The sequence below is a fragment of the Euwallacea similis genome, chromosome 22 (assembly GCF_039881205.1).
Source record: "Euwallacea similis isolate ESF13 chromosome 22, ESF131.1, whole genome shotgun sequence".
Lineage (NCBI taxonomy): Eukaryota > Metazoa > Arthropoda > Insecta > Coleoptera > Curculionidae > Euwallacea > Euwallacea similis.
The window spans coordinates 2663593-2677645 of record NC_089630.1 but is presented as its reverse complement, the minus strand read 5'-3'; the positions used below and the strand labels follow the sequence as shown (position 1 = coordinate 2677645).

The following is a 14053-nucleotide window of genomic DNA, read 5'->3' as shown; positions in this document are numbered from 1 at the left end:
AAAACGTAGTGGCTCTATAAATTGCCCTAATTAGCCTCTTTTCAGATATTAATAGGAGTTATAATCAGAGGATGCAGAATTAAACCCAATTTCCCTATCATAGTAGAGATAACATTGCAACCAGCTATTGAAAAACGTGTGGAAGCGAAATGATTTCTGGACTTTTTCAACTAAAAAATCAGATGCTAACTCATCTGGAAATGTTATGAAAGTTACTGCGAATATAAGACTGTGTAATAATAAAAGAAATCATTGTGATGAAATAAAGACGTCACTAAAAGACGAGGAGAGACAAGAAAATGCTATAACTAAAGAAAAAAGAAAAATCACACACCCGTATTAGTCACTTTCTCGCTCACCGTAATAGAAAGGCTGGCAGAACCACATCCAGTCACCCTATAACCGCAAGGGCACAATTTCATGCAGGCTTTCATCCAGCTAGAGTAGAAAAAAACCACATGGTTTTCAGGTTTAGTTTAAAGGCACAAGAACTGAACTCAATAAAGAACAATATGTTTAAATTACATTTATTTTTGATGAATTTTTCAGCATGAAACAAATTTTCAAAATCGCCCCTACATAAGTTTAATTAAAATCGAGCAGATAATGGAAATTTCCAATTTAGGTAGCTTTTTGTTAATTAACAATCGTTTAGTGACATTAAACGATATTTGTTAGGGAAATTACTGCCTTGGACCGATGCTAGTAATTTAATTACCACCATTAACAGCGAAAACGGGACGCGGCTCAAAAAATTTTCGAGGTAGACGTGTACTCGTTGGCATGCAAGAAGTCCCCGCAGAGGGCCATTGAAGCAATTTGTTCTTTAAAACTGGACCAACAAATAAAGACAATGTTCAGGCCAAAACAAACATAACGTTCCAATTCAATACCGCTATTTTCTTCCAAGAGTCTGGTTTGTTTTTCTAAACTCCCGAATGCCCGTTTTCTCCTCCAAGTTCCATTTACATTAGAGTTTATCCTTTCCCTCTTCGGCGATACGCTAATTTATTCGAATGAAGTTTGACTGAAATTCAACTCCATTTAAAATTATACAGATCATAAATATCGTTTAAGGCAAAAATCGCTGCTGAATGTTCGAATTTTTTATCGCCACCCAAATAGAACGCAACATAGAACACGATGGGCGAAAATAGCGCTAAATAAACGGACACAATCAGATGCACGATACCAGGAAAATAGTGGCAGAGAGAAGTCAGGCAAAAAGGACATATGAGGTGACTGTGTGAATAAAACACGACATGACAAATCTTGATGGTGGCTAGCTGACATGCATAGAGTAAATTTTTTTATTTATATTTTTAAATTATTTGTGTATATTGCTGTTCTATGTGGCTGCCGCTGGTGTTTTTTATGTAACGAGTGTTTTTTTTTTGCGAGATGAGCGAATATCAAGCTAGTTACATGAATTAGCATATGAGCTACAGAAACCATTGTTGTTACTGCTCCAATTTGTCAGCTGAATTATTATACGAATGTAGGACCGCAGTTGACCGTTGGTGTATTCTTGTAGACAGATGTCACTTTTAAGGTTGATAGATGTTAGGTAGTATATGTTACCTTTAAGGTTGACGTACCCCTGAGGCACGACCCTGGTGGGCATTAGTTGGAGCATGGTAATTTCCCATGCCTGTCTGGTCGACAATGGAAATCCCCGCAATAAACTTGGTCGGCATTGGAATTGCCTGTAATAGACTTTGTCGGCATTGGAATTGTCCGCAATAGACTTCGTCGGCCCTATAGTTGCAGTTCCAATTCCCAGTTAAGACGCCCAATTTAATGCGGCGGCTGACGCAGATAGCGCCCTAGCCAGGGTACGCCCATGGTTTTCCATCATGGGTTTTTAAAGATTTGCAGGGCAAGCTCTTTTCTCCTGGGTTCGGTTGGTCGTTGGCAACTCGGGAGTCGCGTCCGCGTTCGCAAATTCATAAGTTACTCTGTCCTCCGCTTTGTTCATTTTGTATTAATAAACGCACATTAATAATCCTTTTTCTGACCTTTGACTTCATTGTAAGATGTAGAAGCAATAGCTGCATGTAGCTGTAGAAACACCATCCTGTATCTGCAGTAGTATCAAACCCGATGCTACATGAAGGTACCCACTTTCACCATGTAACTAGTGGGAAAATAGACCATATTTAAGTAGAAAAAGTAATTTGTTAAAGTTTTTATAATTGATAATGGAAACACGAGACAAAATCGATGGAAAACCGACGAAATGTAAGAATCGACAGTTCACTAAAGTGGAGATAGAGTGATCCGAACTATATTTCCGTGAATTAACCACAGTTATATCAGTTCGAATGACCTGGTTCGTGTAAATCAAATATGCCCTCAATATAAAGGATGACCGAGGAGAACCTGACTGTTTCGAAATCAGTTATTTTTTGTAAAAAATTTAATTATAATTCATAAAATGGTTTATTATGACATGCCATTTAATCACGTGTGAAAAATTATGTCGGATACGTGGTGTCCTTCCGTCTGAATACAGGTTTCCAATCTTCGAACGAAATCGGCCATTACCGGAGCCATCATTTCAGCGTTGATTTGAGCGATTTCTTCCCTGATGGCCTCCTTTAGTTCTGGTAATATACGAGGTTGATGAGAGTAAACACGCGCTTTCAAATACCCTCACAAGAAAAGTCACATGCGCGTAAGTCTGGTGATCTCGGGTGCTATGGAATGTCACCGAAATGCGAAATCAACCTTTCTGGGAGCATGCCTCGAACTAGTTGCATAGACACACGAGCGATGTGCGATCCTGTTGGAAAAAAAATTGTCCAAATCTAGTTGTCGTCTGCTAAGTTTGGGACGTAAAAAAGTATCTATCATATAACAATAATTATTCTATTTTTTACCATGTACTTATATATTTTCGATAAAATATTCATAAGTGTATTATGTTGTAATTATCGAATTTCATTAAACAGACAAATAATAATTATTGTTACATCAATCGAAAACAGCTCAACTAGCTTTCCAATAATCTATTAAACTCCGATCGAGATAGCATTTCAATTAGTAATATGACAGGGGTTATAAAACTGTTTAATAACGTAATAATTTTATATCGCGGTTTTAGCACAAGGAAGCAGTAATTTGTATTGTTTTAAAACTTAAAAAAGTCCAGATAGATGTAATAATAGATAAGTATTGAAATGGCTCTCAAGATCTTTCCATCCATTACTCAAATCTCGCGATAATTTTAAATATTCAAATTAAAGAAAAATTCATATTATGGCAAATTTTTATGGAGTATTTCTGGCATGAACCAACTGTGAAATCAGGAGAATTTGAAAAACAAGCACAACAAGTTTTTACATCAGGATGGCAAAATCTAGATAGTCGCTATTCTCACTCTTTTTAAAACATAGAATGGCGGAAATACACCGACTTAAATTATTTCGCAGAGAGGAGAATATTCCTAACAAGTTTTACAAATAGAGGTAAAACCAAATGAGTATCAGAGTTCGTCCTTTAAGATGCAGGAGCTGAACTCAAAATACTTTGGAAACTTTGGCATTTATTAGCGGCAACATCGACCATTACCAACATTGAGATACAGGATGATTTTTTAAAAACTGTTCACTCAAAAAACCTAAAAAATTACTGCAGTATAAAAAAATGGCCAAAAACCCGCAAATATTTATTTCTTGGGGGCCACCTTTTCAACCATAAATGAGTGGGTTCCTACTCACCTTCTCACCCCTACGCGCCTCAACAACAAAGAAATTAAATGGGAACATCCGTCCTGTAATGCATTAACGGAAAACTAAAATCTCCTTGGAAACAATTTTGTATGCATTTTTGCTTTTCGAACGTACTTTTTTAAATCACTTTTTACAGCTGGTATGTCTTACGAAATTATTTAATTTAATTTAAGTTAATGGAATTTAAAAAAAAATATATAAGGTTTAAGTAGTCAAGTTTTATTACCTGTTTGTACAAATATTCAAATTGAACACCGTTCTGCCCCATATAGTAATAGATAGTAAGACCTTGGTAAGAAATAGCAGCTTTAAAGGGTGATTAAAAGAAACACATTCAAAAAGCAGAAATACATACAGAATTGGTTTAGAAAAGATTTTAGCTCTCCATTGATGTGTCACAGGAGAGATGTTCCCATTTAATTTTCTTGTTGTTAAGACGCATAGGGGCGGAGGGTAAGAAGCAACACATTAATTTTTGGATCAAAAGGTGATTCCGAAAAAGTAAAGGTTTACGTGTTTTTGCAATTTTTTTTGTGCTGCAATAATATTTCAGATTTTTTGGGTGGAGAGTTTTTAAAAATTACCCTATATACTGCGTGCTAATGAGCTTCGATACATTCAACAACTGGGATTGGATGATCGGATCTTCCATTAAGGCAACGATCCAAAACATTGCGTGTTTAACGTTAAAGTGTGAATCGCCTGTAATATACGAAAAAACTTCTCAATCACCCATTTCAGTCATGCAACTAAAACCCCATTGAACAGCTTTAGGAGATTTTGGACAGAAAATGCGACAGCTCGAAATTTAAAAAAAAAGTTAGGAACAAACAATTTTTAAAATTTATTTAAAAGAAAAATGGTCAAAAATTTCTCCAGAGACGACAGCTAATTTGGTTTATTTCATGTCTGGGCGTCTTAATATTGTTACTTTGGCCAAAAACGGACCTGCAAAGTATCAATTGTCAACATAGTTATAACTTTCTAGTGGTATTACATACATTTTTAAACTTTACGATTATTTTTGTGACGGAATATTTACAAAAACTTATGTTTATTTTCAAAAACGCTTTAAATTTTATTTAATTTTTATAATAGAGTGTTAAGGTATGTTTAACTGACATTTTAAATATAGGATTCTTTTTAATTGGACAGGTTCTTCTTCATATTTCTGAGATTTTCATGCTGTACGAATGCTGTATCGTGACTATCTAACATAAATACATACACCAACACAAAATGGAATCTGGAAGCGTTAACACGAAATTACTAGATTTCAAATAAAAAAAAAGCAAAGTGCAATCCGAAGGGACTTAAAAAGGAAAGAAAAATACAGACATGACAAACCTTCATGGTGGTGTCTGGCATAACCATAAAAAGTGAGTCGTTCACCACTGTTATCTGTTGTTATACGTTTGAGGAGGGTTGTTAATTATTCCTTTTATTTTTTGGGAATAACGATTCACACACCAGCAGGGGTTGTTAGAGCGATAAAATCTCATTCCCAGTTAAAAGTGAAACTGGCAATGAGCGAACACCAACCACATACCTCAAAAATCAACTTTTTGGCTTGATCACATGACTCATATTAAGAAAACCATCATTCCTTAATTATCGAGAAGAGGAATTTTAGAGTGTTTCACGTGTTAAATATTCACCTTTCATATATTTTAGTTTTCCGTTTATTTTCGTATTTCCACTCCTTTTTTCTAAATTCGGAAGATGGCGATAGATTTGTCACCGAATCGTTAACAGGGGTGCGCATCCGAGCCATGAGTAAAGCTTAAGTATTATTATCAGTTAGTCTTAACTCAGATTAGTGGGCAATGCCGCCGATCCAACAACCCCTACTGATGTGTAAGACGTTATTCCCCAAAGATTAAGATTAAAGTAAGAATTATTTTCTATACTTTGTTTAAACATTGCAGAAATTAGTCATCACGGTAGGTCGCACAAAAAATGGGTGAGAGATAAACATGCATTGCGATTACAGTGGTTGAAAATGCTCCTGAATGGTCAAAATCAAAGTATATATATACATATATATCGGGTGTCCAAGCGAACCCTGAACATAGGAGATTAACATGAGAAATAGGTTTTTATTTTTTTACGCCTGCACGGATTATCCAATTGAAAAAGTTTTACATGGAGGTCATAGTACTCAAAAACCCCCATCATTTCATAATTTTTTAATCTTCTAATTAGAGCCGTAACCTACAAAATGTTTTAACAAAACATAGTATTTAATAAATAGGAATAATAAATATTTACTAAATTAAATGTTCAAATTGAAACTCTGCTTGAGCCTGGCAATATTCCAAGCGGTGGATAAACTCATGCTCAACCCTATTTATTGTTTCTTGGCTAATATTAGTGCATTCTCTTCTGATTCTAGTTTTTAAGTCGTCAATGATTTTAGATCTAGTTTTGTACATAAAATTTTTCAAATGGCCCCACAAAAAGTAGTCTAAAGAATTAAAATCCGGAGACCTTGGGGGCCATTCAATAAATCCACGCCTTCCAATCCATCTGTGAGGAAATGCTACATCATCAAAATATTGCCTAACCTGAACTGCATAATGCGGTGGTGCACCATATTGCTGGAACTATAAATTTTCGTCATGTGTCATTGGGTTATTAGAGCTGAGAAATAAAGTTCGTAAAGTGGAGATTAAATATTGTAAAAATTCAAGATACTTTGAACCGTTCAAAGTTTTTTCAAAAAAATAGGGCCCAATGATCAAATTTTTGACAATCCTTGCCCAAACCTTATTTTTTCCAGCATATTGAATTTAGTGTTCACCTATCCATCTGGGATTTTTTTTTGCCTAATAATTGCAGTTTTGTCTATTAACTTCTCGGGTCAATATAAAAGTTGATTCATCTGAAAATATAATATTTTGACGTGCCGAGGGTAATTATGGCACATATTCATTAAGGTTCGACAGAATTGCATTCGTCGGTCTGGATCGTCTACATTTAACTGGTGTACAAGATGTGTTTTGCCGAATGTTACTATGTGGATTCCCTTGTACAGCTAGTAAAACATTAAATTTTTTATTCCCACTGATTGCAGAACGTCCAGCTTTCGGCTTATCTTCCACAGAATCAGTATCTCGAAATTTTCTTTCAATTTTACTGACTACAAATTGGTTTATTGGTTTATCCGCATATTTGTTGTTAAATAAAACAAACACCTTCTATCGTATTTGCACTCTATCACCGTAACCAATCATTATAAAAATTTCAATTCTTTGTGTTATGGATAAATGCATTGTAATACAGCTTTCATTTACAATTAAAACTTCACGAAGTCAAACCAAAACTAACAAACATGAAAATGTTGTGTATTCAACGAATGAAAATACCTTTTATATAGAAATAAACAAACAAACGTACCAAATAAATCAACAAAAACTACCTCGATCCGTTTAGTAAATGTATATCTTTTATCGTTAGGTACCGTAAAGAAAAATAGGTTTTTGAGAATTTATAAAAAAATTTGTTATGTACCACAGTAAAAAAGCGTATGTTCTGTACATAAAAAAACATGCCCTTTCACATAAAATGATCAAAAACAGGGGTTACCATTAGAAAAATGAACTCTGACGTCATACCTGGAACAATGATGACGCCACACAACCAAAATATGTGGAATTGTAAACTAAAGTCGATGTATCCGAGCATTTTTTATTATTTCACTTCCAGACCAAAAAAAATTAATTTATTTCATACTTTATGTGCACCCTATATGTGTATATTAGTTTATTTACTTACTCAGGCTAATTTGTTAGATTGATCAGAATCACTGGTACCAGATTCAGAAATATCATTGCTGGTACTTTTTTTAGATAACTAAAAATTGAAAAAAACTACTTCCTTTGCATCTTTTGGCAGCGGTGACTTTTCTTTCGTTACGTACACTCTCTTCGATTGCAAGAACATCCAACCACACCATTATACCACAAACTTTACACGAATTACAGTTCTTTATTCACCAAAACTGTTTTTATTAGAAGAACTTATTTGCTTCGCTTAAACTAGGTCCAATGGGGATCAAACTAACACAACAACTAGTTGTAGAAAATTATGAAGCAGAATGGTTTTGTGTCGTAGTTTAAGAGCGGTTATATATTAGCCCTCATCCCTGGGTCCTAATGGGCATTGGTTGTCCACGGCGCCAGGCGTCTAAATGTGGGATAATATGTGGAAAAGGCAAAATGTGAAGAGATACTGTTAAGGACTTTAAGTTATTGTTTTCTGGGTAGTCGATTTATGACATTAGGCGCGGTCATAGCCCGTAAGGGCTCAATGGTAGTGGTGCACCCTTGCTTGGAACTCCTCAGGTTTAGTACTTAAAGGATGAGCGAAGTGGTTTTGCTCTTTTTTACCAGTGTTCACTCTAATCGTGTGAACGAGAACTTAGTTCGTAATCCGCCCAGCTAAGCTAACTCCAGATTCGTACTTAGGCCCATTTTTTGTCATTATTAAAATAAGTGAAAATTAATACAGTCCACTTCAGTGAACCAAATTGTTGTTTTCGTTGCTACGTTTATCGAGGGAACCTTAACAGATACAGATGATCATATGAAGATGCAGATGGCCCTGCGATGTTACGGATGGCCACATAAGTCACGTTCGCAAATAATCTAAAATCTTTGCATGCAAAGATAGATTTTATTCGGGAGAGTTATATGTACCTAAATAGATTCTTGACCAAGTACTAATGAAAAAAAAAAGTATTTATTGGGGCCCTCTATTAAAAAAAAACTGTATATGAAACGCACATTGAAATTTACGATTAATAAGATATTTTAACGTTTTCAGTACATTGGACCACTGGACGGTTTAACAGGCGTCTAGACATTTTTTGCTGTTTTTTTGTGGCCGATGGCGATGACTAATATTGTCAATATTTAGAAGAATTCTACATTCTAAGGCAACAGCCGAATTTATCGTTTGCAGCTCGAACTTATTTGTATGTTCTGTTAGGTCTGGATATCTGAGCCAATAACTTGCAATAAACCGAACCTGAAAACCATGCAACACGAAATATCCCGGATTCTCTCACCTCAAAGCTGAGGCTCCCGTTGGAATGGCAATAGCCTAGACCAGGATTGTCGTGCCTTTGAAACGGGAAATTACTGAAACATTTCGCCTATAACGTCATTATGCAATGATGAAACAATCACGCCAGTCAGACTTTTGATTTAATGTTAGGCAATTTGCTGTAAATTAGTCATTGCTGGGTAATTTAACTCCCAATGGAGATATTTTTGGGCGCAGCGAATTCGAATTAAAAGAGTTGTTTTTACAAACAGCCATGGCCGTAATTTAAATCAACAACTGGAAAAAAAACCCTGCTTTCAATCAATTCCTCTAAACCGTTTCCATTAAAACTCCGCAAAGAAATTTCGTCTGACTCCTCGGAAACAGTTAATAGCGTTAGACAATTTGCTCGTAAAAGTTATGATCGTTTTGTCAGCTACGAAACTGCTTTAAAATTGCTTTCGGCGAGTATTCCAAATAGTCATTCCCGTAGAAAATTTTATTATTTAAAATATTTATTTCGCTAAAAGAATGACGTCGCAGAGAATTGCCACTCCTCGTTGTCGGGAATTACCTGGATTTATGATTATACTTACCGAAACTCTACGAATCCCTGGTGCAGCAATAGTGCCATAAAATCCCCTGCCATATCATCCCTCTCTCCTGTCAGGAAAAAAATCCCATCATACGCCTCCGGTCGAAGTTCCAAACTGAGTTGAACATGTTTATATGCACCCCTTAGGGCTGGAAATGCCAGCCAACTGGAGCCGGTGAATCGGGGAGATTGTATTTCCATATCTGAAATATTTAAATGTATCCGGTAAATGAGGCTGAAAACCTGCTTTTTATGTGGCTTGTATTAAACTTGTTTGTACAAGCCTTGCCAGGCGTTATTCCTGTTTACTCTGAAGATTTGCGCTGATTGCCTGTAACCACTTGCACCGTATATTTGTATAGACTCTATGCGTGCGTTTAGAAAGCAAATACGCTTAGCAGAATGGGGGCGATGGTAAATATACTGCTACATAAGGGCTAATGGTGCACTTAAGCTCCAGGCGACACAATTACCATCAACTCCTTCGCAAGAATTAGCACCGATATGTCCATAAACTTTACACCTAATCTATCATACCACCTTTTTCCATTGAGGATCAATTAAATCTAATCTCGCCTCTAAACAGTAATTAATCGTTTTCTCTGGAGTTCGCAGTTCAAGAGACCATCCCCTCTCATTTCCACGGTAGGAAGAATGAAATAGCGTGACAGGGCAGGAAAACCCACCTCTGCTCCCTTATTTATTACGCAAGACTTGGCGATCGATAGGGGATAAAAGCAATCGAAATACTGATTTGATTGCTTAAGCAAAAGGGTCTCGCTGAATCGGTTGTCCCAGTTTCTGTTCCGATGAAGAGACAAGTGAAACGAGTTTTTTTAATAAAGAGAGTTTTTAGGTCGATTAGGTTCGAAAAGAAATTACAGTTTTTTGGGCAATAAAGTTTTATATTTAGGGATGGGTTGGTCAGAGATGGTTTAGGATGCAATCAACCCCGAAATTCGTCGATTTTTTCAAGATGATTTACTCGATAATGCAAGGTGATTTGTTAGCTCACCCACAAGGTGAGGCAGATGAAAGGTGAGGTCGTTTGAAGAAAAAAACTTCATGTAGACATATGTCCGATTACAATTATTAATGCATGCTTATAGCGCTGAAGATTATGCTGGCATAGTTTTCGTATATGGTTACTACAATAGCAACAGTCGCCAATCTGCATGAGAATATCAAGAAATATACCCGCATCAGCCCCGTCATAAAGTTTTTACCGAATCCTTCAGAAGATTGCGGAAAACAGGTAATCCTGCGCCAACAAAAGCTATTCGGCCGCATGAAGCTACTGTAGAGAACAAAGAAGCTGTAATTAATACTGTTATTAACAATCTTGGAATTAGCACTCGCAAGAGTAGCACACAATCTACATTTAAGTCAAACTTTTGTATGATGTGTACTGAACCACGAAGTCCTTCATCCCTATTATCTACAGTCTGTTTAAGATCTACGTTCACGAGATGCACAGCAGCGATTAGTATTTTGTCATTGGTTATTGCGGCAGCATGCCTAAAACAATGATTTTATTTCATATGTTATCTGGTCTGATGAATCGTATTTTACACGAGATGGAATAAATAATTTCCACAACGAACATGTCTGGGCTTTACAAAATCGGCATGCGATTAAGTCAAGGAGATTTCAGCAACGTTTCAGCATCAACGTTTAGGGCGGAACTTTTAACAACAATTTACGAGTCTTGCATTTACTTGATGAACGCCTAAATGCAGATTCTTACAGAAATTTTTTAAACAATGCACTTTTTAATTTACTTGATGGAGATATGCCACTTAATGTAATTCAAAATATTCGGTACCGGCATGGTGGTGCACCACGTCATTGAGGAACGATAGTTGTCAGATGGTTAAACGACAATTTTGGAAATAATTGGACTGGTAATGCTGGTCCACCTTCATGGCCACCGCAATCTCCTGACTTAAATCCTTTGGATTTCTATTTATGGGGTCGTAGGAAACAAATTGTGGACCAAGAGACAATTAACACAAGAGCGTCGTTGCTAGATAAAATACAAATGGCTGCTGCTGATATAAGAAATCGTCCAAATATGTGGATTCGGGTAAAAAATTCATTACTTCGTCATTGTAAAGCATGTATTCTTGCAGAAGGAAGATATTTTGAGCACTTGATATTGTATTTTTACTTTTAACTGTTTTATTTGTGGAATTTTTAGCAATAAATAGGTAATATGCAGAAAACTTTAAAGTCCTCTAAATCCTTAAATAATTGAAATCGGACATATGTCTATGTAAAGTTGTTAAAATTACTTCACCTTTCATCTGCCTCATTTTATCGGTGAGCTAAAGAAATCATTTTGTATAATGTAGAAATAATATTTGAGACCCTTAAAACCATAGGGCGAGATCGGAATTAATTTCAGTTTATGCCTGAAAACCCTTAAAAATCCTTTATTTCACTTCTAGTTAGTCAAGAAGTGTTAAGAGTGGTTAACACCTGGGCAGCACATGGACCTGAATGATCGTGTTTTCTCCATACAGATCTGGGTGGCCAGTTTCTCGAAGTCGAACATGGGAGGTCTTTTAGCCGGATATGATAGGGCTGGTGTCCCTATTTCGGACCTGGACGGCCGGAGATCACTTTGGGACCTTGACGACCGGGCTCCGTCTTTCGTATCTGAAGAAATGCGGTTCCGCTTTCGGGCCTGGATAGCCAGACTTCCCCCTTTCAGATCTTGAGAATTAGGGTCCCTCTTAAAGATTTTTGAATTTTCTCCCGTATTTTCATTAAAAAAAAACCGGTACTTTCTTTTTATAATTAGAAAAAATAATTGATTAAATTTTTAAAATACACATGGAAATATTTAATAATAGGAATGAAAGGCAAGATCACGATAAAACTATTTAAATATTAGAATTACGTCAAAATTGTATGTACCAATCTTACTGATCTATCAGTTTGTAGGATCAGTAGAAAGTGGTTGCCTCCATTTTTTCCCATACAGTGTGGCTATTTTTCGTTCAATAAATAGCACTTTAAAACAGTAATTAATTATTATTTATAAAGTAAAAAATATATCAAATATACAGAAGTGACTAGCCTCGTCAGAACTCGCATTAATGGCTATTTCAATGTTTATGCATAGGTTGCATAAATCTAAAATATTATTTTATTCGAACTTAACAAATACACGTTAAAAAACAAAATGCGCATTAGAAATACGCATTCTAAGAGACCTATTCAAACAATGCATTAACGCATTAATGGACAGAAATTTAAAAACTCGTTGAAATTAATAGAAAACTGAACTATTATTATCATTATCAATTTAATATAAAAAAGAGATCAACCCAGCTGTTGATTGAGCTGGCAAACCCACCTCTGTTCCCTTATTTATTACGCAACACTAGCTGATCGATAAAGGGTAAAAGCAGTCGAAATACTGATTTGATTGCCTAAGCAAAAGAGTCTCGCTAAATCCGTTGTCCGAGTTTCTGTTCGGGTGAAGAGGCAAGTGAAACGAGTTTGTTTTATCAAGATTACGGTTTTTTGGGCAATAAAGTTTTATATTTAAGGGTGAGTAGGTTAGAGATGGTTGGGGATCCAATCAACCCTGAAATTCTCTGATTGTATTGAAGATGATTTACTCGATAATATAATGTAGGAATACCGATATTCGTGTCCCTTAAAATCATAAGTAAGCTCGGAATTTATTGACATTTACATCTGGAGATTCTAAAAAAATCGTCTATTTACGTTCAAGTTAGCGAAGATTTATTAAGCGTAGATTCATAATTTATTTATTTATTGGAAATGAATTCTAAAGGTTCTTGAAGTTTCTTACGTTTTTTTATGTAAAAAACTTTATTTATCAAAATTAGTAAAAGTAATTTATCAAATTTTTAGAAACTTAACTACGAAAACAAAAGACAAAATAACTGGAAAACTGATGAAATATCAGAATCGCATCAATCTTACTCATCTATCAGCTTTGCAGGATCAGTCTAAATTAATTTAGATTACTGAAATGGGGGTGAAGGTAAAACGATCCAAATAACATTTCTGTGAATGAAATCATGGCCAGATCACTTACGTCAATTCAAATCGACTGATTGGCGTGAATCAAGTATGCCTCCAATATGCATTGTGAAATGCGCATTCAGAAAATTTCGACTTACGAGATACGCACAGATCCTTGTTTATGCTTTTTAAAAAATTCAAATTTGTAGTTAATTCGGTTTTAATATTTTTTTGTCCTGGATAAACGAGAAAAGCATAAAGTTTGTCTCCATTTTCTCTCCAAAGTATAGCTATTTTTCTTCCATGAATAACACTTTATAATATTATACCAATAATAATAATACCAAAAATACAGAAATTAATTGGTAATATCTTCAGAATGCGCATTAGCAGCGAATTAAGGATTTGCGCATAGATGACATAAATCCAAAATGATTTGTTTAATTCCGACTCATCGAATATGAATTGAATAACAAAATGCATTTTGGGAAAACGCATTCCGCAATAAAATACGGATTTAAATAATAGATAAACGTATTAGCGGAGAAAAAAAGCGTCAAACTAATGGAAGATTAAGCTACCGTTACCATTATCAATTTAATATAAAAACAAATCAACAACTAAGTACCGAAGACACGAAGACAAGGAAACTACTCTTCAACGATGATGG

General features: G+C 35.4%; 1 protein-coding gene across 1 annotated transcript in view; it reads right to left on the bottom strand.

The window, feature by feature from the left end:
• Nucleotides 1–14053, bottom strand: part of LOC136416250 (pikachurin-like) — a 124547-nt gene that overhangs the window by 48870 nt on the left and 61624 nt on the right. Inside the window, exon 5 of the mRNA XM_066401342.1 lies at nucleotides 9380–9581. Coding sequence (XP_066257439.1) covers nucleotides 9380–9581 — 202 coding nt within the window. The remainder of the gene's footprint in view (nucleotides 1–9379; nucleotides 9582–14053) is intronic.